Source organism: Brugia malayi (assembly GCF_000002995.4).
Source record: "Brugia malayi strain FR3 genome assembly, contig: Bm_v4_Chr4_scaffold_001, whole genome shotgun sequence".
Classification (NCBI taxonomy): Eukaryota; Metazoa; Nematoda; class Chromadorea; order Rhabditida; family Onchocercidae; genus Brugia; species Brugia malayi.
Window position 1 is genome coordinate 12,547,718 of NW_025062478.1, and position 23,944 is coordinate 12,571,661.

Consider the following 23,944-nt stretch of genomic DNA (forward strand, 5'->3'; position numbering starts at 1 on the left):
TCTCGAATTGATTTCTCATTTAATTTTTGCATTTATTGATTTTAATTTCCGGATTATTAAATATTGTATAAAATGCAAAGAAGAGACAATTAGATAATTCTCTTTATATTACAATGATAATGAAAATTAAAAATGAACAGAAATGATTAGTAATAGGAAGGCACGGAAGTAAATATTTTTAATAGCACCACAATTATAATATGAGTGTTTTGTTTTGCTTTTTTTTTTTGCTTTCCACAACATGAATTTAAATTCAAATTAAATCTAAATCTGAATTTAAATCTTAACACAATAAACAAGTGTATATCAGCTAATTAATTAATTAGCCAGTAGATGTAGTCCTTACTTAATGATAATTACAAATAATTACAATCCAAATCATAACATAAACCATTGTCAATTTTTGGCTGATATTATTGAAAATTCGAAAGCATTAAAAAAATTATAATAATAACTGCCATCCCTTTAACAAATAACATTACAAAATGAAATTACATTTCATCGACCAAAATATCATCACAAAAAGGCAAAAAATAAATGAATAAAATGACGATAAAATGAATATTAATAAAAGAAAAAGATTTTGTTGTTATTTTGTTTATCTTTGAAATTTTACACGACAAATAAAACAGTTATATGTTATTGCATACAATAATGTTTTTTATTACAAATACAACAAAATAATGATTATTAAATGACTAGTTCATAGGCATAAATATATGAACTAAATATTAATATTCTATCATTAATTAAATTATTATACCGTCTACTTCCATCACTATTTTACTGTTACAATAACACAATAATAGCAATGATAGCAATGATAGCAATAGATTCAACGTTGCTATCAATTAGAATAAACGATATAGAAAATGATAAAATATTCTTTATTATTATTATTACTATTATTGTCGTTAAATTATTTGTTGACATAATATGTTACTCATGCAATCGTATTATTTACAAAGTAAATAATAATAATAATAAATAAATAAATAATAAGGCACGTAAAAATAGCAATAATTTGAGCTGCAACCATTTATACTTTTCCATCCAATTGATAACTTTGTCGAAACAAAAATATAATTCTACTTATCAAAGCAAAATCATAATTTCTTCTTTTAAGAATGAAACGATAAATTTTGATTTTCAAAATGAAATCATAATTCCTACCCAATAAGACACAATTATACTTTGTTTTTCATAAAATATAATTCATAAATTTCTGATCAATAACCACCATTAAGGATGGAAAAATGAAAAATAAAGAAACAAAACAAAACAAAAAAGACATGCAAAACGATGATGCATCTGTTAATTAATGCTTTTCCCATTATTGAGTTGTTACTATCAAAAAAATCTACAGAATGATAACAAATGATAACGAATGATATAACTTGATACATCACTTATGAACTGGTATGTTGAAAGTAATATTCATTTGCTTCAGGTGGAAGTTTCCATCCGCTTGCTCCCAGTTCCATTAATAAAAGTATCATTTTACGTGCCCATGGTTCTTGTACCTGTCCATACAACATAATTATATGAAATGCAAAATTACTGAATTAATATGAAGAATATTGATTAAAAATTTATCTCTTATATAAATATCATCTGATCATAAATCATCATAAAATCATAAACCGTATAACAAGTGGATTACTTTCAATAATTATGTCAATTTGTTAAAAAAAAAAAATCTCAAATTAAACATTTTTAAAATTATTGTTCCTATTAATTATAATTTCCTGTGATAATTATAGAAAATTATATTAATGAATTGTGATAATTAATGAATTAAGAATTAAACAAGCATTATGATAATATATCAGTGAATAAAATCTAAAAATATACCTCAATAAAAGCATCTCGGATGAGATCCTTCAAGACCGCCAACTGTTCAGGACATTGTCGTTCAAGGTCATAGCCAACACTGAGCAAACAACCAATTAAACTTTCCAACTATAACAGCAAACACATTAAATTATAAAATTAATTCTGCATGAAGTTTTTTTTTCAAATTTTACTTTTTCTTTTGATCGATTTCATTTACGATTATAATTAAACTTTTTTTAAATAATTTTAAAGGAAAAAATTTGATACAAACAACTAATTTACATCTAACACATATTTATCTAAATTATAACCTTTTGAAATTATATATTCCGTTTTTATTTTCCTATAAACTTTTTCCATATGAAATAACATATTATTAATTATACATTTAAAAAGTAAATTTACTTTTCAGGCTTTTTTAGAATTTTTACCTCACTCTGAAATTTAAACCAACAATTTTCAACTTTATTTGCTCAAATTTCTACATTTAATTGTTACAAAATTGTATTTGCAAGAAGCAAACAAATTAAATAATAAAAATTGAAAAATGGAAAATATTTTTATTTTGCAAAATTTCTCCAAATTTCTTCAATTTCTGCATTCGTTTATTGTTTCATTTTATTTTCGTCAACTTTTCCTCCAACTTTTTCCTCTCACATTCAGCATCATATTTGAATTGCTTTTTTTGATAAAAATCTTTCCAGATTAAAAAATTTGATTTTTTGATGAAATTTTTAGAAATGAAATTCTAACTATTATAAAGTATTACAGAACAGTTTTTCTTTAAAAAAAAAAAAAAAAAAAAAAAAAAGGAAAAAAAAAGGAAACACTTAAAAAAGACTGTTATTAACCTCTTCAATTTTTAATGTGTCAAGAATAGGCGCTTTGAGCAAATAGCCAAAAATACGAAAAACAAGATCGACAAGTTCTCCTGCAATAACTATAAATAAAATATTGAAGTGAACACGACTCGAATAAAAAAAAAGAATGACTTGGATTTTAATTAAATTTAATTTTAAACTTTCAGTTCTATGCATTGTAATTTGAAGCAAATGTAAAAAAAATGACATAATTCATCTAATTATCTAATTAAATGATATTGTATTATTTTAAGTTATAATTTCAATTTTTTCTTTGCATAAAATATAATTTAAAATCTTTTCAATAAAGAAATAAAACTGATACATCAACAATTACATTAATGTTAGCTATTCAATAAGAAAAGTGTAATTTTTAACAAAAATAAAAGTTCTTCCATTTACAATAATTTATTTTAATAATTTCAAAAATTTTTATAGCTCAAACTAAAAACAATTACCTTTTCAATTTTCTCATTTAATTAATTTACTTCTTCGAAATAAAAAAAAAAAAAAGAAGAAAGAATAACAATAGTATATGCACAATATTTGTAATTTATTTCATTTCCTTTTCCTTTTTCACCTAAATTTAATTTAAATTCTGAAAATAAATTTAGGTAAAATAAATAAAAAAAAAAATGAAAAACCTTCATAAATGTAGCCAACACTAGCATATAAATCGGAAACAAAATTGAGGAAAGTAATCCAAACCCGAAAATGATCGATACGTAAACGATCCCTGCATTCAAAGTAGTGCATTAATGCAACTGTAATACCCTGAAAAAAATATTTTAACAATGGTAATGGAAAATTCAATTTCATTTTATAATAAACAAATTATAATTTTGTAAGAAAAAAAAAAAAAAAACCAAGGAAGTACATACATTTCTAATATTATTTTAACAATTTTAAATTTTATGAGAAATAAAATTTATAAGATACTATTATTATTATCATTATTATTATCAAATACGAATATTTGTGTTTGAATTCAAAAAGATTTGAATAAATTTAATTGATTGGATAAATAATAACAATCAGCCGAAATAAGAAAGAAAAAAAAAGAAACAAAATCGGAAATAATATTTTTGATATTTAAAATAAATTTTATTTATTTATTCCCTTATTTATTTATTTATTTATTCACTTATTTACTTATTTATTTATTCACTTATTTATTTATTTATTTATTTATTTACTTATTTATTTATTTATTTATTTATTCACTTATTTATTTATTTATTCACTTATTTATTTATTTATTCACTTATTTATTTATTTACTTATTTATTTATTTATTTATTCACTTATTCATTTATTTATTTATTCACTTATTTATTTATTTATTCACTTATTTATTTATTTACTTATTTATTTATTTATGTAACCTGATGAAAAACGTTTGCGGTATCAAAATTGAGGAGTTGTGCAGCGATACGTGCGACAGCTTTACCGGCCTGTCGATTTTCTTCAATAGAGAAATGTACGAGCATTTGTCCTACCGCACCACCTATTTCACCATCTTCAAAATTACCTTAAAAAAAAAAAGAGAGAGAGAAAGAGAAAGAGAAAGAGAGAGAAAAAATAAATAAACAAACAGAAGGGAAGAAAAATCAAAAGATTAAAACTTTTTGAAGTATTAATCGATAAAAATAATAATAGTAATAATAAACTTAAAATATATGTTAGCATGAGCTAATTAATTAATTAATTAATTAATTAATTAAAATGAAGAGAATAAAAGAAAGTCAAATAGTATAAATTTAATATAAATACGAATTTTAATTCTTAAATTCTTCTAATACAATGGCATGGATAATTTATTCAATCACAACATTCACATTTCAAAATTTTACGGTCTCTCTTTTTCATACGTATCATTTATGCGTGTTTTCTATGACGTAAAGCAATTTATCTACTGTGTACTACACGTATATACGTTATATTCACGTATTTCATATTACTATTTTTGCCATTTTGTGATGTTTTTTAAAGAAAAAATTGAATTTAATATTTGTAAAATGGAATAATTAATGTGATAATATATCACATATTTATAATACTGAAATTGACAATACTTTAATTACATTTATTATTTACAAAATTAAAATGACAAAATTGAATAAAATAAATTACTAAGTATGAATATATCAAATCGAAAACTCCACTAATATTAAAATTCAAATTGCTTCGACAAATTTATTATTTGTCAAATAAAAAAAAAAAGGGAAATAAAGAAAGGGAATAATAGTATAAAAAGATATATTTTTTAAAAAAAAATATGACTAAAAAATATATCAAATTACTGACATTAAAAAATAATTAAATTTATATAGAAAAAATGATAATTAAATAAAAAATATCTTATTTTTATCTTATTTTTAATTAGAACTACTAATTATGCAAAAAGTCTCAATTATACTTACTTATATGTTGATTTTAACTGATAAACGAATCATTTCTTTAAGAAACTAAAATTAAATCAAACTAATGACTAAAGAGAGAGAAATAAAAGACAAAAAATTCTTACTTGTAATAAATTGTTCCACAAGAGTATTTTCTTTTGTTAAATTCAATTTTCTTAAGCCAATCGTAAGTTCCTCAATTTCTTTTCCATTTAATTGTTTTTTCTTATTAGCATTTTGTTGTTGTTGTTGTTCTTTACAAATGATAATAGATTTACGTGATGATATATTATTAAATCCATTATCAGGATTCCCTCCACCACCTCCTCCTCCTCCTCCCCCTCCTCCTCTCCCTCCTCCTTCTCCTCCTTCTGTTGCTGTTGTCATTCCATGTTTCATATCACCACCACTGATACCAATTATACCCGATGATTCATCCATTCGAAGTAATGACGATGATGAATTTGTTGTGCCATTATTATTATTATCACTATTATTATCGTTACTGTTATTATTATCATCATTATTATTATTATTGTTACTACCACTACCACTACCACTAGATTTTTTCAAATGTTGCTTAATAGTAGCTCCTTCAGATTGATGATGTTGTTGTTGTTGGCGGTGGTGGTGGTGATGGTAATTATAATGATACTGTAATTGTTGTTGTTGTTGATGTTGATGTTGATGATGATGATGATGATGATGATTAGGAGGACTATTTTCACTTAGATGAAGATGTCGACTTGATGTTGAATTGGGTGATTTCGTTGATGCCTGCATATTATAAATAACAATTAAAATGGAAAAAGATAATACAAAAATTATTGATTAGTTTTATTTTTCTCCTTTGTTTAATAAATTAATTTTAATAACTGTAATTTCTTAAGAATTATATAATTATGAGTTTTATAATTTTAATTTCATTATACAATTATAAAATAATTTAATTTCAGTCGTAAAACTTTGTGATAATCAAATAATAATTTCATTTAAAAAATTCATTTTTATCCTTTCATTAAAAATGAGACAAAATTGTTATCAGTTGTATATATGTGGGAAGAAACAAAGATTAAACTGGTAACAATAATAATGCGCGAAAAGGTGTATGATAACGGTGAACTTAGTGATAACTACAATGATAGTGATGCTAATGTTGATTATGGTGATAATGATAATAATATTGATCACAACGACAATGATAGTGATGCTAATGCTAATGATGACGATGATAAAGACAATGCAAATAGGTTAATAAATCATAACTTAACCGTCTATTTTTGATTATCATATCAAAATTTTAAACTACATAATATTATCAAGCATTTACTGTTATCAGTTTCTTTTTTATCATACAATATTATCAACACTTTTTTTGGTCTCTAAGAAAAGTATGTATGTTAAATAAAATTCAAATATACTTAAGTGAAATATATTACTTAAGTGAGCTTATGATAATGAAGTAATATTCAGTCTCTTTATGTTAGCCCAAATTTAGAACAAGAAAAAATGTTTTCTCGGAGTGATTCAGAAAACTAATAAATTGGTAGAGAATTTCTCCTTTTTCTTTGAATTTTAGAAAAGAAATATGATTCATTGACTGATTTGAAAATTGCAATTCACTGATTGATATGAAAATGAACAATGATAGAAACATATGAAATATTTGTTCGATGATATTTGGACTAATATGAATTTGGGAAATTATTTCATTACATGTATAATATGAAAAATTTCTTTAATCTTTTTTTTTAAATTAAATAGCAAAATTTAAAAGCAATTTTTAAAAATTTCAAATTAATTAAGCAAGAAAAAAAATGACAATAATAAAATGCTAAATGTCATATGAGAGAATAATATTTCATTTTGTAGAATGTATTAATTTCTTGCATATCTCATTCAAATCATTCACTGAATTCATTTTTTAAATTTTATTCTATCGTATAAATTCCAGCGATATTTCACAGCAATTATATTAAATTCAAATTCATAGTTATCAGTTAATTGTGCTATTGATCGAAATATATTTTAGAATAATTTAAGCACTTATAAAATATTTAAAGCTTGTCAAATTGTTCCGATTAAAATAGCAGAAAGTGATTGATGATTATATTGAATAGAGGATGGATTAAATGACAAATATTTTGTTGAAAGTTTGGAAAAGTGCGAAAGTTTTTTCTTTTTTTCTTTTTTTTTTCAATTTTTTGTCATCAAATCAACATTTTAAAATAGAAACTTTGAGCATTAAAAAATTTTAAAAAAACAAATAATAGAAAATTTTGCAAATGATATTGGCAATTGGAGAATGAATGATAAATGGAATAAAATGTATGTGTATGTATGTATGTATGTATGTGTGTGTGTGTGTGTGTGTGTGTGTGTGTGCTATAAGTAAGGTGTTCAAACAAATATAAAGCGCAAATATTTCATTAGGATATTCCTGACTAAAGTAAAGTAAAGATAGTTTGAGGTGATAAAAGAATTGATAAGCTACTGATACTCTTTTGAAATACAAATAATTTAACAATTGGCAAATTTTATGATGGCATATAAAAAGTGTTTTCTTTGCGGTGTAATTTCAAATTAAAACTTTTTTCTTAAATTTAGATTAACTTTTATAATTTACGTTAGAATTTAATTTTCTAAAATTTCAATGCTTTTATGATTTATTTATCAAATATGATATGATTATAAATATTAGTTGGTTGTTAAACTTTAAATTATAAACTGATATGCACTGATAACAACTGAAATGATTCAAATCACTAATCGATAATACGTTTTTTTTTTTTTTTTTTCTTGATAATATATGACAAATTGTACAACGGAGCTAATGTAAATTGAATAAATACAAGATATCAGTTTTAAATTTTAATTTTTCTAAAATGATTAATTCTACGGATGATTAATTATGTCTAATCTTATCTTCTGATTGCTTTTTTTTTGGTAAATTTGAAATTTTTAAAACTTAACATTTATATCAAATTAGCCAAATATTACTAATAAACCACATTTTATAAAAGGTATGTTAATAAATAACTGAAAACATTAATGAATAAATGAATTAATAAATTTATAAATTGAAAAAAAAAAAGATAAAGAAGAATCATTGTGAATAATAATAGTAATAATAATAATAAGAGAAAAAAATTATAATTTTTTATTTTATTTATAATAAACCAAAAAAAAAAAAAATTATAATCAAAGAAAAAGATATTTAGTGATAAAAAAATTCAAATTATTTATGATTAATAAATAAATAATTGTTACATTTTTATAAACTAATCGATAAAAGCTAATTAATTATAAAAGAAAGTAAAAAAAAAAAAAAAACTTCATAACTTATCACTACTGAATGATAACTTACCTGTGACGATGCTATCGATTCACCACTTAAAGCGCTATCACTACGTTGTAGTGATATCACCGTTTGCGCTCCTCCTGTAATCGCTGTATCGTTTAAGAAATTATTGTTATCAGTACTTTTGCGCGTACATCCATTCAATGTATTCGCACATTTGCCTGATTCCATTGTATTATAATTATTATTTTCTGCAAAATATTGATTTAAATTGTAATAATAATAAAATAATGATTATAGTTGTGCTTTTAAGTTATTATTATTATGATTATAGTTATGCTTTTTTAATTATTATTATGATTATAGTTATGCTTTTTTAATTATTATTATGATTATAGTTATGCTCTTTTAATTATTATTATGATTATAGTTGTGCTTTTTTAATTATGATTGTAGTTATGCTTTTTAAATTATTATTATGATTATAGTTATGCTTTTTTAATTATTATTATGATTATAGTTATGCTCTTTTAATTATTATTATGATTATAGTCATGCTTTTTTAATTATTATTATGATTATAGTTATGCTTTTTTAATTATTATTATGATTATAGTTATGCTCTTTTAATTATTATTATGATTATAGTTATGCTTTTTTAATTATTATTATGATTATAGTTATGCTCTTTTAATTATTATTATGATTATAGTTATGCTTTTTTAATTATTATTATGATTATAGTTATGCTCTTTTGATTATTATTATGATTATAGTTATGCTTTTTTAATTATTATTATGATTATAGTTATGCTTTTTTAATTATTATTATGATTATAGTTATGCTCTTTTAATTATTATTATGATTATAGTTATGCTCTTTTAATTATTATTATGATTATAGTTATGCTCTTTTAATTATTATTATGATTATAGTTGTGCTCTTTTAATTATTATTATGATTATAATTAGTATAGTAAGATAATTAATTATGCAATATTTTGTTAAATAAATGATAATATTTCATTTTTTATCAAAAAAAGAATATATTATTCAGTAATATATTTACAACAATGCTAACAAATTGTTGAATAGAATTAGTGGAAGAAATTATTGACTTAATTTATTATCTTTTCTCTTTTCATTTCGTTTCTTTTCTTTTTTACAAAGATTTTTTCTTTTTTGTTTCACTCTCTCACCCTCTCTCTCTCTCTCTGTTTCTCTTTTCTCTTTAGTAACAAAAATTTTGTTTCATTTATTTAAATTTAACAAATAATATATCACTGATTGTTAACTTATTTATCAAATGAAATATTAAAGTATTAATGATTTTTTGAAATTTTGCTACAAAATAGTTATTTGAAAGAATGCAATAATTGATTAACTAATTCATTTAATTTATAATTAATAATTGAGAATAGTGATAACGATAAATATACTGATAACAATGATTAGATAACTAGTAATAGTGGTCGAAACAAAATACATTTTTGAATAATTTTTTTTTATGATATCATCGATGATGCAACTTTTCCAAATAACTTTTCTTTTTTTTTTTTATGAAATACTAAAAAAAAAAAAAAAAAAAAAAGGAGAGAATATTCAGTACAAAATATAAGTAACAATATTAGTAAGTATAAATGAATTATAAGTAAATATTAATATGATTATAAAAAACAATGAAATAATCAAAGTTATTTGATTATCGTTCCAGAAAAAAAAAAAAAGGTTTAATTTTCGATGAGAATTAATTTCAGCAATGAATGCTACAAATTTGTTGATCAAACTTTATTTTCTTTTCTTATGTAAAGTCAGAAATTAAAATAATTAAATTTAAAGATGAAAATTTACATACCCTCAGTCTGCTTTTTAACAGTTTCTTTTTTTAACTGCTTTGCACCGGCAGTTTGATTCGGTTTCGTATTCGCTGAATTTTCGTCATTACCTCTGAGTCCTACAAGTGTAATTAATTATTACATTTCTAATTGGTATTGTTTTGAAATAAAAATTTTAATAATAAAAATTTTAATAATAAAAATAAAAATTTTAGTTTTTATTAATTTTATCGGAGAATTTCACCAGAATTAACCATTATTTTTTATTCACTTCTCATTAATTTCCTATTGCTGAATTAAAAAAAAAAAAGAAAAGAAAAGAAAGAAACAATGCGTAAGTACTCATCGGAAATTAAATTTAATTACTTTATTTGTTATATCTTAATGACTTCGAGCATAAATATTTCAATAGCTATCCTTAATTTTTAATCAAATGTTTGAAAATTTTTAGAGTAATGAATGTTTCAACAATCCTCAAAAAAAAAAAAAAATTATAAATAATTATTCATAGTTAGAATTTGATTTCAAATATCTCATCATTCCTGTAATTCTCAAATGCTATTGATTTGTGTAAACATTATTATTATTATTATTATTATTACTATTATTATTAGTATTACTATTATTATTATTATTATTGTTATTATTATTATTATTATTATTACTATTATTATCAATTTTTCCTTTTTATCTTCAATTTTACTTATATTTTTACAAAATTATTTATCCATTTAAAGACTATTTCTAATTTTTTGTTATCACTCCGCTAATTATTGATATCATAAAGATAAATCGTCACTATGCATAGAAATATGAAATTGAAATAATGAATATTTAAATAATTGATGTGTTAAATTTATAAATACAAATATTTAAATAATTTCAAAAAAATTTTTTGTTTTCTTTTTTCTTTTTTTTTTTTGTTAATTATTTGGAATATTTGATATTCAAAGTATTTACGAACTACTGAATGGTAAACAAATATAAGAACATTTAAATTCCTCAAATAACGGTCCAAATGTATGTTTGTGTATGTATGTATGTATGTATGTGTGTGTGTGTGTGTGTGTGTGTGTGTGTGTGTATGTGTATGTGTCTGGTGTACCAGTTAGTGTCATCGCCGTATAAAACTAATCATTCTAATAAAATATTGAAAATTGGACGAAAAAAAAAAATGGGACAAGAAATATTCGAAATAATTTTCAACTAAAAAAAAAAAAAAAAAAAATTATCAAAATTTTTAAATGAAAATTGAAAATAAAATAAAAATTATATATATAACTTAGAGAAAGGAAAGGGTTCAACTAAAAAATTTATTAGTCAAAGTAAACAAACATTAATGATAAAAGAATATTTTAGTATAAATTTTTTTTTTCTTTTTATATAATCTAATGCTAATTTCAATGTTATTTTAAAAATTTGCTATCTTTTGTTTGATTTCGAATAAAATTATATAATTTTTGTCTTATGCATATAACAAATGAAAATAGTTTGAAATTTTGACAATTTTCATTGCTAATTTAGTTATTTAATTAAAATTACTGAAAAGAATGAAATTGTTGTAGAAAATAAATGACAAAATGTTAAGCTAAAAAAAAGAAAACGAAAGAAAAAATAAACTGAAGATAAAGATATACTGTTTACACAGATATTATTAAAGGTACCCCAAAATCAAGGTACCATTTATAAATTTCAGGTAATTTAATATTATTTAAACATTTGCTAAAATTATATTTCATCAGTGAAATGTACTACTACAATATGCATAATTATAGATAGAAATTCAAATTTACTTTCATTAATTCATTTAGAATAAAAATATTCACTGCTCGCTAATTATTATAATAATAAAACAAAAATTATAAAATGCATTTTTTCACTGAATCAAATTGCATTAAAATAATTCTTTTTTTTTTTTTCAAAATATTCTTCCTAAACAATTTTTTAGCATTTTCTAATAAATTTGAAAAAGGCAAAAAAAAAAAAAAATTTAATTCTTAAATATTTGAAATGAATTTGAAGTTTAAAAAAAATGGAATAAATTAATTTTCGAAAATTTCGCTTAAATTTGATTAAAATAAGTCAAAATAGTGAATGCATTAATTGCTGAATATAATTTATCAAAGATATGAAATGAGAGAAATAATATTGGTTTAGTAACATTGAAATTGTCATCCATCTAATAAAATTTTTATAAAAACCAACTAAATTTTAGGAATTTATATTAAGAATTTCCGGAAATTATAATAATTCATATACACTATCAATACTGCAATTGTTTCACAATTAAAATTTAATTCCTTTTCGTATTCACACACATAAACATATAATATAAATGTAGAGAAAGATACAAACATATATATATATTTTTTAATAAATTCAAAATGGTCATTATTTTAATTTTTTTTTTTAATTTTTTAAAAATCTTAATCAATTAATTTATTTTATCAAATAAAAGGTAGAAATTAAATAAAATAATGATAAATTGAAAAAATAAATTTTACCAGGAGGACGATAAATTTGGAGTGCGGGTCGGGTTGAGGGTCTCTTGGAACGGCGTTCAGAATGCATTACTATTCCTGTTGTTGTTGTTGTTGTTATTGTTGTTGTTGTTGTTGTTGTTGTTGTTGTTGTTGTTGTTGTTGTTGTTACAGTTACGTTACTTGTCATTAATTTATTGTTTAAAAAATTTTTTATTTTCTTTCTTTAAAAATTTCCTTTATACCACCAGCCTTCCGCCCTGAAACAATAAAAAAATGAAAAAGAAAAAAATTATATTATAATTTTTATATTTTGTTTTTTCCTTGGAAATAATTAATTAAAATTATTAATTAAATCGCAAAAATGATAAAATCATAAGATAAAAAGTGATAATTACTACTAATATATATATATATAGAGAGAGAGAGAGAGAGGTAGAATGCTAAAGCAACCAGTGCACCACCGGTAAATTTCACCAAACAGAAAAACCGGAAACCTCTCTTCGCCTCTCTCCGTTTCTCCTCCTCTTTTACTTTTTTTTGTTTTTTTTAAGAAATTTTTTTCTTTTTTTGAGGTATGTATTGAAATTAAATTTTGAATTTAATTAATTTTGAATACACACACATACTTTCTGTCTTCTGCTTTTTTCAAGCAATTTATGGTAAGGTAAATTTGATTATATCAAAAAATTTTTCAAATTCAAATCTACTTTACTATCTTTCTGTTTTTCTTTCACCCTCTCTCTCTCCCTCTCTCTCTCTCTTTCCCTCTCTTTTATTTTTATCATTAATTATAATAAATAGACATCCATCCTATTATCTATTACATTTTCAATTCTTATCCATATCAACAGCCATCATTATCGTTATCATTATCATCACCATTATCACTGCCATTATCATTATCATTATTTTTAGTACTTAACACACTGATAAGTGATAATAAAAAAAAAAAAAAAGGTTGAATAATCGGATTGAACGATGAAAGAGAGAAAGAAGGAAAAGGAAGGATGTAAGATGTGACAATGAACTTAAAAAAAAAGAAAAAAAAAGCTGAAATCGTTTGATTGAAAATATGCAAATTATTCGAGAAAAAAAAAGATGAGAGAGAGAGAGAGAAACGAAAGAGAAGAAATTAACAGTGTGATAAAAATCGTTCCTAATTCTTAGTTTTTTTTTTTTTTTTTTCTTTTTTCCTTGTTTTTAATAGAAATAAGGAAGTATTAAAATTGTCATTCGTATCTTTTTTCTTTTCCCTTATCAGTAAAAACTATTTTTTTTTAATATCATTTTCAACAGATAATTTAAATAAAATGATTGAGAAAGATGATAAGAAGAAAAATTTTGTTATGGTTGAAAAGAAAAAAAAAATTTTGAAAAATAAAATTAACAATATTGGAAAATATTTTGAAAAAAAAAAATGTAAATATTTGCTATAATTAGGAATTTTTTTTTTTTTTTTTGGAGCTTCTAAAATCTTGGAGAAAAAACGGAAGAAATTAAATTTCTTTAATTTTTTTTTTTTTTTTTTTTTTTTTTGCAGCTTCTAAAAATCTTGGAGAAAAAAGGAAAAAAAATCAAAAAAAAAAGAGAGAGAGATGAAATTAATAAAATTAACAAATTTGAAGTAAAACTTTAAATGAATTGAAATGAACTAAAATTGAATAATTTATCAGAGTAAATATGTTATGAAGTACAAAATTGAAGTAATTTAAAATGTAAAATATCAAATATATACATTATATTCTTTATTCAAATTATTTCAATAAATTATATTCAAATTATTTCAAATATTTCATCTAATCAAATAATTATCATTTATCATTTTTTTTTTGTTCCATGCAATATTTTAATTAAAAATATTTACAATTAAATATTCTTTTCTCCACTATATTCTTTTTTTTAAAAAAAAATATATATTTATTATTTGTTTAGTGTTATTTGTCAAATAGTAGTGAATAATTTTTTTTTTTTTTTTTGCTGCGATTTTCACTTAATATTTATATATTTACTTGAAGAAAAGAAATTTATCATTTATTGATGACATAAGACAAAAATGTTTGCTAAGTGAAAAAAGAAAGATGAAAAAATGATTTCAGCTAACAAAAATTAAGAAATAAAAAAAAAAGCAACAATTTATATTCTTTTCCCTAGCAGTACTGTAGTTTTTTCAATTTGTAAAGAATAAAATTAGAAAATATATTGCAAAATTAACAAGTTCAAATAAATTATAAAAATCTTCGATATTTATGTATATATATATTTTTTTTTAATTTTGAAAAAGAGCAAAAAAAAAAAAAAGGAAAATTTTTCCTGCTATGAAAGTGTTATTGATTTAAATGGGAAAAAAAGAGGAAAAAAAAAAAGCCAAAAAGAGAAGAGAAAAAGAAATATTTGCAAAAAGAAATTAGAAATTAATTAAAATGATACAAATTAATTTTAAACTTTTTTTTTTACCACTCCAAACAAACTGATTTACATAAAAACAAAAAAACAAAAAAGTGGCAATAGCAAGAATAGCAATTTTTAGTTAACAATAGCAAATACGGTAGGCATTAAATGGTAACAATAACAATAACAATTGACAATAATAGTAATTAATGACAACATAATAATAATAATAATAACAGTAGTAGTAAATAATAATAGCGATGATGATAATAGTAATAATAATAATGGATAACAATAGTGATAATGATTAACAACAATAAAAATAATAATAATAATAATGCCAGTAATGATAATAATACAATAATTTTAAAATAAAAAAGTATGAAATGATTTCGACTGAGTAATACGAACCGTTATTACTTAATTAATTAAAATGATACAAATTAATTATCATCATCATTAACATCATTATCATTAAGATCATTATATAATTATCATCATCATTAACATTACTGTCATTACCGATGTTATTATGGCCATCAATGAACAGCGTTATATTAATTAATATTAGTTTAATAAATGTTTAGACATTATCTCGACTTTATTAGTGGTATTTAAATAAAAATATTTGAATAAAAAGACAGAAAAAGCGGATGAATGAGAATGAAAAAGAAGTAAACAAATTAAAATGTTTTAAATAATTTCTTTAATGCTTGTGATTAAATATTTTCATGAGATTATTACTGATTGTTGAATAATTGATCAGTTCTAATCAGTACTTATCTCCTATTATCATCTCATAATTACTGCAATTAAAATATCACTTTACAAAATTTATATAAATGATCAGTTGTACGTGTGTGATATGTTTTAATGCAACTCTGATATGATTAGTGCAATATCAAACTGATTAAATAAACTGATTAAAATGATAAGAAATAAGTTATGATTTAAATAAAATATCAAATGAGGAAGATTAAAATTTTATGTATTATTATTATTCCATTCTTTTCTTCATCACATCTAAATTTACATAAACTATTTATTTCAGTTTGTGAAATGTTCACGTGTTATAACTAAATTTTGTCGATTTTTTTAATAAATTAAAAGCGAAGTTTTCCAAATAACATATTTTCCACAGTGTTTTTCAATGATGAAAATAATCATTTGAATAATTTAGAAGAATTTTTCAACAATACTAATAAATGTTGAACAAAAAAAGGCTTAAAATTTTATCAAAAAATTCAAAATATTTTGCAAAAATGATGGCAAAAGTATGGATGAAATAATATTTGCATATTTATGTAGAGCAATAATTTGTAATTAAATAATTTTTCAATTTAATTAAGAATTATGAGAAAATTTAATGAGTGATATCTTTTATCAAACAAAAACTAATGACATCATATATTTATTAGTATAAAAATGACGATCTCGATTTGTCGAAAAAAATTGAAAAATTTTTCTATGAAAGAAATAACAAAAGAACTGATAAATTCACAGATTAAAAAATAATTTCACGTAAACATAAATAACAATCGTAAACATAAAAAAAAATATAATTTTAAAAAAAAGTAAACATTAAAAAAAAAAAAAGAAGTGCAATTAACGACGGATCAATGATTATTCATTATATTATGATAAAAGAAATTTTTCTTGACAAAAACTAATATTAGCAAATTTTAACTAATCAGTTATTTTCTTAATTATCTGCTGCTAAAATCTATTCTTTTTATAGATTTCAAATTAAAAATAATTTTTAATAACATAAAAAACATTATAAGAATTCAGCAGTTTTTACTAATTTTATTAAAATAAAGTATCATGTAAAAATTTATTTAATTCTCCCCAATATTATTAATAGCTTATTATTACATACTCATCATAATTAAAGCTAATTAAGTTTAATAAATTAGATGTGATAAGCATAATTGATAAATCCAAATAAAATATCTCAAAGATCTCGAAAAAAAATGAACAAACAAAGAAACAAGGAGAAGCATATTTTTCAATTGATCAATTGATGAAATATTTAATTGAAAAAAGAAAGAATGAAAAAGAAAGTAAAAAAATCAAAAATTAAATGAAGTAAAATTAAATTTTATTACCTTATATCATATAAAGACGGAACAAAAAAAGGAAAGAAAATGTTTAAATTAAATGAAATTGATAAATAATTTTAAACATTCATAAATTCGTTTCTTTTTTAAAAAGCAAAAATCATTGGAATCAATAATCGTTGTGAAAATGAATTCGTTTTCTGTTGCATCTTTTTTTTTTTTTTTAAAAAAAAAAAAAGGAAAAAAAGATAATAAAAAAGAAAAATGAAAAAATTTGAAAGTAAGAAGAAAAAAATGACAAAATGCAGATTGAAATTTTAAATCATTTTTCAATCAATTTTCACTTTTGCAATAATTTTGTTCTTTCTTTTCTAACCATCTTTACTCCAACAATTTCCTTCCTTTCCTTCCTACCTATTATCCTTCATTTCATTGCTATTTTAAAATTTAAAAATTTTTAAATTTCAAATTGATTCAATGCACTTCATATTTTGATAATGAAATTTGTACATTTCATTGGTACTACCATTCAAAATTTATTGATATTGTATGTGTATAAAATAGTTTTTTCTTTTTTTAAAATTATAATTTAATTAAGTTGTTATCATAAATTATCAATTAAAAAATCATTTATAAAATAATACATGAAAAAACTTTTTTAGTAGCAAAACAACCAATTCAAAATTAAATCATCGAAAATAATAAAATTTAAATTTTCAATTAATGGATTGTAAATTATTAATGAAATTATGTAATAAATTGAAATAAAAATTTCTTTCGAAAACATTTTTTAAATACTTTTTTTTTTGATAAAACACATATTATTAATAAAAATTTTATTAATTTACAATTTTACAAGAAACAGCGAATGCAAAAATTGATTGATAAACTCGAAAAAATGATGCTTAATAGCAAAGAGAAATGTATATTATTTAAAATTTTAGAAGTTAGAAAGAGAACAATGAATTCATTTAAAATGGATGTAATAAACTCTCGACAAATGTAATCTATAAATTGTTTTTTTTAGATTCTAATTATAGCTATCTTTCATTTTAGAGAAGATGAAATTACACTCGAGACATTTTTTTAAGCAAAATCACAAAAATTATAAATTTTACAATTGTTTTTTTTTTTTTTTTTAATTACTTTAATAACTGTGAAGGTTAAAGTTAACAAAAAAAGTATGACAAACTTTTTTTTTTTTTTTGAAAAAAAATTGTACTAAACAAACGAATTAAATCTAACTATGTAGGAAGGAACAAAAAATTGGAATAAAATAATTTAATAGACGGAATTTTTAAATACATTAATAAAAGCTAAGAGAAAGAAATATAGTAGAAATAAGTTATATTTTATTTGATCTAATAATAAAATATAATCAATCTAATTGTGTATAATATCTGATTTAGTCTAATATAAAATACAATCTGTACGATTACAAAAAAAAAAAAAAAAAATTAAATCAACCATTTCAAAATTTATGAATTATTAGCTAATATTAATTATAAATTAATCTAGTATTGGATAAATTTTAAAAGGAATACATTAATATAACGAATTATTAAATTATTTTTTCTTTCGTTTTGACATCAAATTATATTAGTAAATTATTTCAGTAAATTCACTAAACTATTTCATTCAATTATGATTTAAAATATCATAAAATTAAAACAGGTTTAAATAAATTTATAATTAAATCCTTTAAAGTAACAGAAGGGGAAAATTTATAAAACAATTTCTTCCACCAATGCTATCAATAAAAAATGAAATTTAATGAGTTGTTTCTAATTTGAGATAATTTTCATTTGTGTTCAAATTTAGAAATCATTTGTCTGATAATAATTAATGGTGGATTGAGCTAACTAAGCTAACTAAGCTAATTAATTTTATGCATATACAATTTTTACAATGTTAGCATCAATTCAACTAGCAGTCATTTCGTTTTTTTTTTTTTGTTTTTAAATTGTGAATGATATTATTTTACACATCTGTTATACGTGAAATATTATGGAAAATGCAATATATATTTCAATCATAAATATAAATTTTTAATGTTTTCCTAAATTTTAGTGAGATGCAATTATCCCAAAAAAAAAAAAAAAAAAATAATTTAAAATTTTCTTCTTTTTTTTTGTTTATTTTTTCTATTATTTCATTCTAAGGTAGAAAGTCATGAATAGATGAGATATAAAAATTTAACACATTCTAAATTAACAGAGCATTTATTTGAATTTGTGTAATTTTGGTTTAAAATTGAAAATTGAAAAATAAAAATGAACAACTGTTCGAGGTGATAATATAAACAAAAAAGAGAGAAAAAAAAAAAAGGGAAGAGATGAAGTTTTCAGAAGTTAGAACAAACTTGAAATTAGTCATCAAGAGAATCTGTCTGTTTAAAAAACAGGACGGAGGGAGAGAGAGAGAGAGAGGGAGAGAAGTGATGAAAAAAAATGGTTCGTTGAAAAGTGAACAATCAATATCAATCAAAATTAGAATGATATAAGTTGGATTATTCTAAAAAAAGAGAAAAAAAGAGAGCCATTTTGAAATGAAAGATAGAAATGCCAGTAAGATAGTATAATGATTAAACAAGTTTGATAGGTATTTTAGAAATTTCTCGAAAAAAAAAAAAAAAAACCAGCAATATCATTTGCTAAATCTTTCACACATATATGTCATTCCAACTGTAAGATGAATGAATTTCAAAGTATGAAATAATATTAGCAATAATAATAATAATAATAACAATTAGTAATAATAATAGTAATAATAATAGTAATAACATAGTAATAATTAATAATAATTTAGATTGATAATAAATGAAAATTCTGATCAAAATTCTGATAAAATTTCAAAATGAAATAAAAAGTTTAGAAATGTTAAGCAAAAATTATGGTAAAGAAATGATGAAAATTTCGAATAAAATCATTGATTGAAAGAAGAGGTTAAGATGAAACTGTTTGATTTAAAGTGCTTTAGAAATGAATTAATGGAACTGAAACTAAGAGAGTAATTTCGTAAAGTGAAATTGATAATTAAAATGGAATACAGACGGATGAAATTTGGCGGAAATTAAAATTAGAATTAAGAGTTGTAGCAGTATTAATTATTCAGAATTTATAAATTAAATGATGCTTATAAATTAGTCCACTGATAATTAAATGTACAGAGTTTTATTTTCTTTATTAATTAGAGCAATCTTGAAAGCGAAACGGAAAATTGATTCGAACAATTCAAATTTGGTTTAAACGGTAATTCATCATTTGAAATGATCATTAAATCAATATATATTAAATCAAATTCGGTTTATTAAACTGGGTTATGAATTCACAAATGGAATAATTTAGTTCGTTATAGTCTGAGAATTTTCCAATAGTAAAAAAAAAAAAAAAATAGAAATAAATAAAACAATAAGTTATTGAAATGATGTGTAAATAAGATTGAAGAGAGAATTAAATATGAATAGATAGCATATTTAGTGAGAATTTTAACAAGATTCTGCTATTCGACAGTTGTGTGTTGTTTGTTGATAAATTATTGATTGCTAGCATTGGTTCTCATTAATTGATAACCTCTGATAATTAAATGATAATTAAATTCATTTTGACAAACTTAATTTTATCAGTAATCAGTAATGATAGAAGTTGTATGACTGTTTCATTCATTATTTTTCATTATTCATTAAGATAAAATATCATTTTTGAATGCTATATCCATCCATCCTGTATTTCATTACAAACAATTTTACAAGAAAAATTTCTTGAAAAGTTTATCGATTAGGAATAATTACTATTCGATAAGAAATTCGTTATCGCTTTAACATTTAGCTTTCTGCTTGTTAGAACTTTTCTCTTTATATTCTTATCAAATTGCAAATATTAACAAGATGAGAAAGAATGACAGTAATTTAAATGATCATAATGTTCAAGCATTTTGATTTAAAATATTCAACAAATCCAATCATTCACATCTGATCATTTCTTTTTTCATTCAAATTAAATTTAACTTTTTCAATAAAACAAAGGAATTGATGAAAGAAGCTAATAGAAATATAAATATTCACAGAAGTAAAATATAAATTAGAAATATTAATAGAAAGAAAATATAAAATTAAAAATATGTACCTAATATAATAATAAAATATCAAATAAGAATATAAAATAGGAAATCGATAGAGTCAATGAAAATTTTGTGGTGACAGTCTAATCAAATCCATATGAACATCACTTTATCAGTAGGGAATTATTTGTGGTTGCAACAAGTTACTGATAATTATTACAATGGAAACTAGAGATTAACAGAAAAAAAGAAAACAAAGAAAAGCGATGTAAAAAACAATAATTATTCAGTAAGTTGACGCTGTATCACATGATCGTGATTATAATGATAGTGATAATGATGGTGATAATGTTGATGGCAATAATAATAATGGCACTATTAATTAAAAAAGAGCGTAAAATGATGACATGAAATTATTATTTATTATTATTGCTATTATCATTATTATTACTAGTATTATTAATATTATTATTATCATTATTGTTATTATTATTATTGTTATTATTATCGATATTGTTATTATTATTATTATTATTATCACTATTGTTATTATTATTATTATTATTATTATTATTATTATTATTATTATTATTATTATTATTATTATTATTATTATCACTATTGTTATTATTATTGTTATTATTATCATTATTATCATTATTATTATTATTATTATTATTATCACTAGCAATAGCGAATATTTCAAAGTCGTTACTCATTTTTAATGGAAAAGATAGATAAATAAATAAAATGATAAAAGATAAGTAACGAGAGAGCTATGAATAGGAATAGAAAAAAGGGAAAGGAAGTAGCGATAAAAGAGAGAGAAAGAGATAGAAGAGGAAGCAGAGAGTAAGAAGTAAGGAAATATAGTATTTGCAATGGTTGCTCCATTCGATTAACATCTATACATAATTCCAAATGTCAATATTTCTCCATATCATTATCATTGTTATCATTAACATTATCATTACTACTATCACTAACATAATCATGATAATTATTATCATTAATGTGACATTTCGATAAAATTTAAATGGCATTACTCAATATGATAATTGCTTTCCATTTAATGCAACAAAGAAATATATTACGAGTTTATGTGAAATAAGTGGAAAAGTATGACATTCTCGAGATGACAATAGAGATGAATTATACTGCAATGTAACCGTAAACACTTCTCCAAGTAGACCGGAGGAATTCTCTCACGATGGTTGATGATGGCAATAGTGCCACCAAATTGACACACACACACACACATATACGAAGACTCACATATGTATGTATGACATACACACATACAGACATATTGAAACAGGCAATACTAGTTGCTTACTTTCCGGTGACAAGAATTCGATAATTTTCTTCTTTAAAAACATCGTTAATGATAATATATTGTGGTGATTCATGTGTCATCGATATTTGATACTAAGAAACTGGAGTAAGATTGGATTGAATTGGGATTAATATTGAATGGTGTGGTGTGTGGGAAGAAGGAAAAGTTGTATTTTCTATTTTTTCACTCATGATTTAAAAGATATCATGATAACTTTATGTATCATTATCATCATCATCATTGTTATCTTGGTCATATTCGTCATCGGAGAGGAAGTAAACATTCAGAATATTGTAATATTAGCGAATGTTATTATTCATACAAGTCTTATTACATTCTCGAAATGCTCAAATAATGAATTCTAATAATTTTCCAAAAAGGAGAAAAAAGCAATGAGAATTTATTAAATTATTAATTCTTTGATTTATTTCAAATTTTTTGAACTACTGTAAGTTGAAAAAAGCATTATATGAAATTTAAGATTTTATTAAATTTCGATAGATAGATAGATTAGATAGATAGATTAGATAGATAGATAGATAGATAGATAGATAGATAGATAGATAGATAGATAGATAGATTAGATAGATAGATAGATAGATAGATAGATAGATAGATAGATAGATAGATAGATAGATAGATAGATAGATAGATAGATAGATAGATAGATAGATAGATAGATAGATAGATAGATAGATAGATAGATAGATAGATAGATAGATAGATAGATAGATAGATAGATAGATAGATAGATAGATAGATAGATAGATAGATAGATAGATAGATAGATAGATAGATAGATAGATAGATAGATAGATAGATAGATAGATAGATAGATAGATAGATAGATAGATAGATAGATAGATAGATAGATAGATAGATAGATAAATAGATAGATAGATAGATAGATAGATAGATAGATAGATAGATAGATAGATAGATAGATAGATAGATAGATAGATAGATAGATAGATAGATAGATAGATAGATAGATAGATAGATAGATAGATAGATAGATAGATAGATAGATAGATAGATAGATTAGATAGATAGATAGATAGATAGATAGATAGATAGATAGATAGATAGATAGATAGATAGATAGATAGATAGATAGATAGATAGATAGATAGATAGATAGATAGATAGATAGATAGATAGATAGATAGATAGATAGATAGATTAGATAGATAGATAGATAGATAGATAGATAGATAGATAGATAGATAGATAGATAGATAGATAGATAGATAGATTAGATAGATAGATAGATAGATAGATAGATAGATAGATATAGATAGATAGATAGATAGATAGATAGATAGATAGATAGATAGATAGATAGATAGATTAGGTAGATAGATTAGGTAGATAGATTAGATAG

At 21.7% G+C, this 23,944-nt stretch overlaps 1 protein-coding gene across 1 annotated transcript; it reads right to left on the reverse strand.

Annotated features, from left to right (window-relative positions):
• Positions 1-1,409: 1,409 nt before the first annotated feature.
• On the reverse strand, positions 1,410-12,904 carry Bm4076 (uncharacterized protein; the record flags this gene model as incomplete). Its single annotated transcript, XM_043082553.1, has 9 exons — positions 1,410-1,523; positions 1,855-1,962; positions 2,688-2,767; positions 3,341-3,470; positions 4,082-4,227; positions 5,224-5,875; positions 8,466-8,650; positions 10,255-10,353; positions 12,739-12,904. 9 exons carry the CDS (start codon positions 12,902-12,904, stop codon positions 1,410-1,412), a joined length of 1,680 nt encoding a protein of 559 aa, XP_042938487.1.
• Between the last annotated feature and the right edge of the window lie 11,040 nt (positions 12,905-23,944).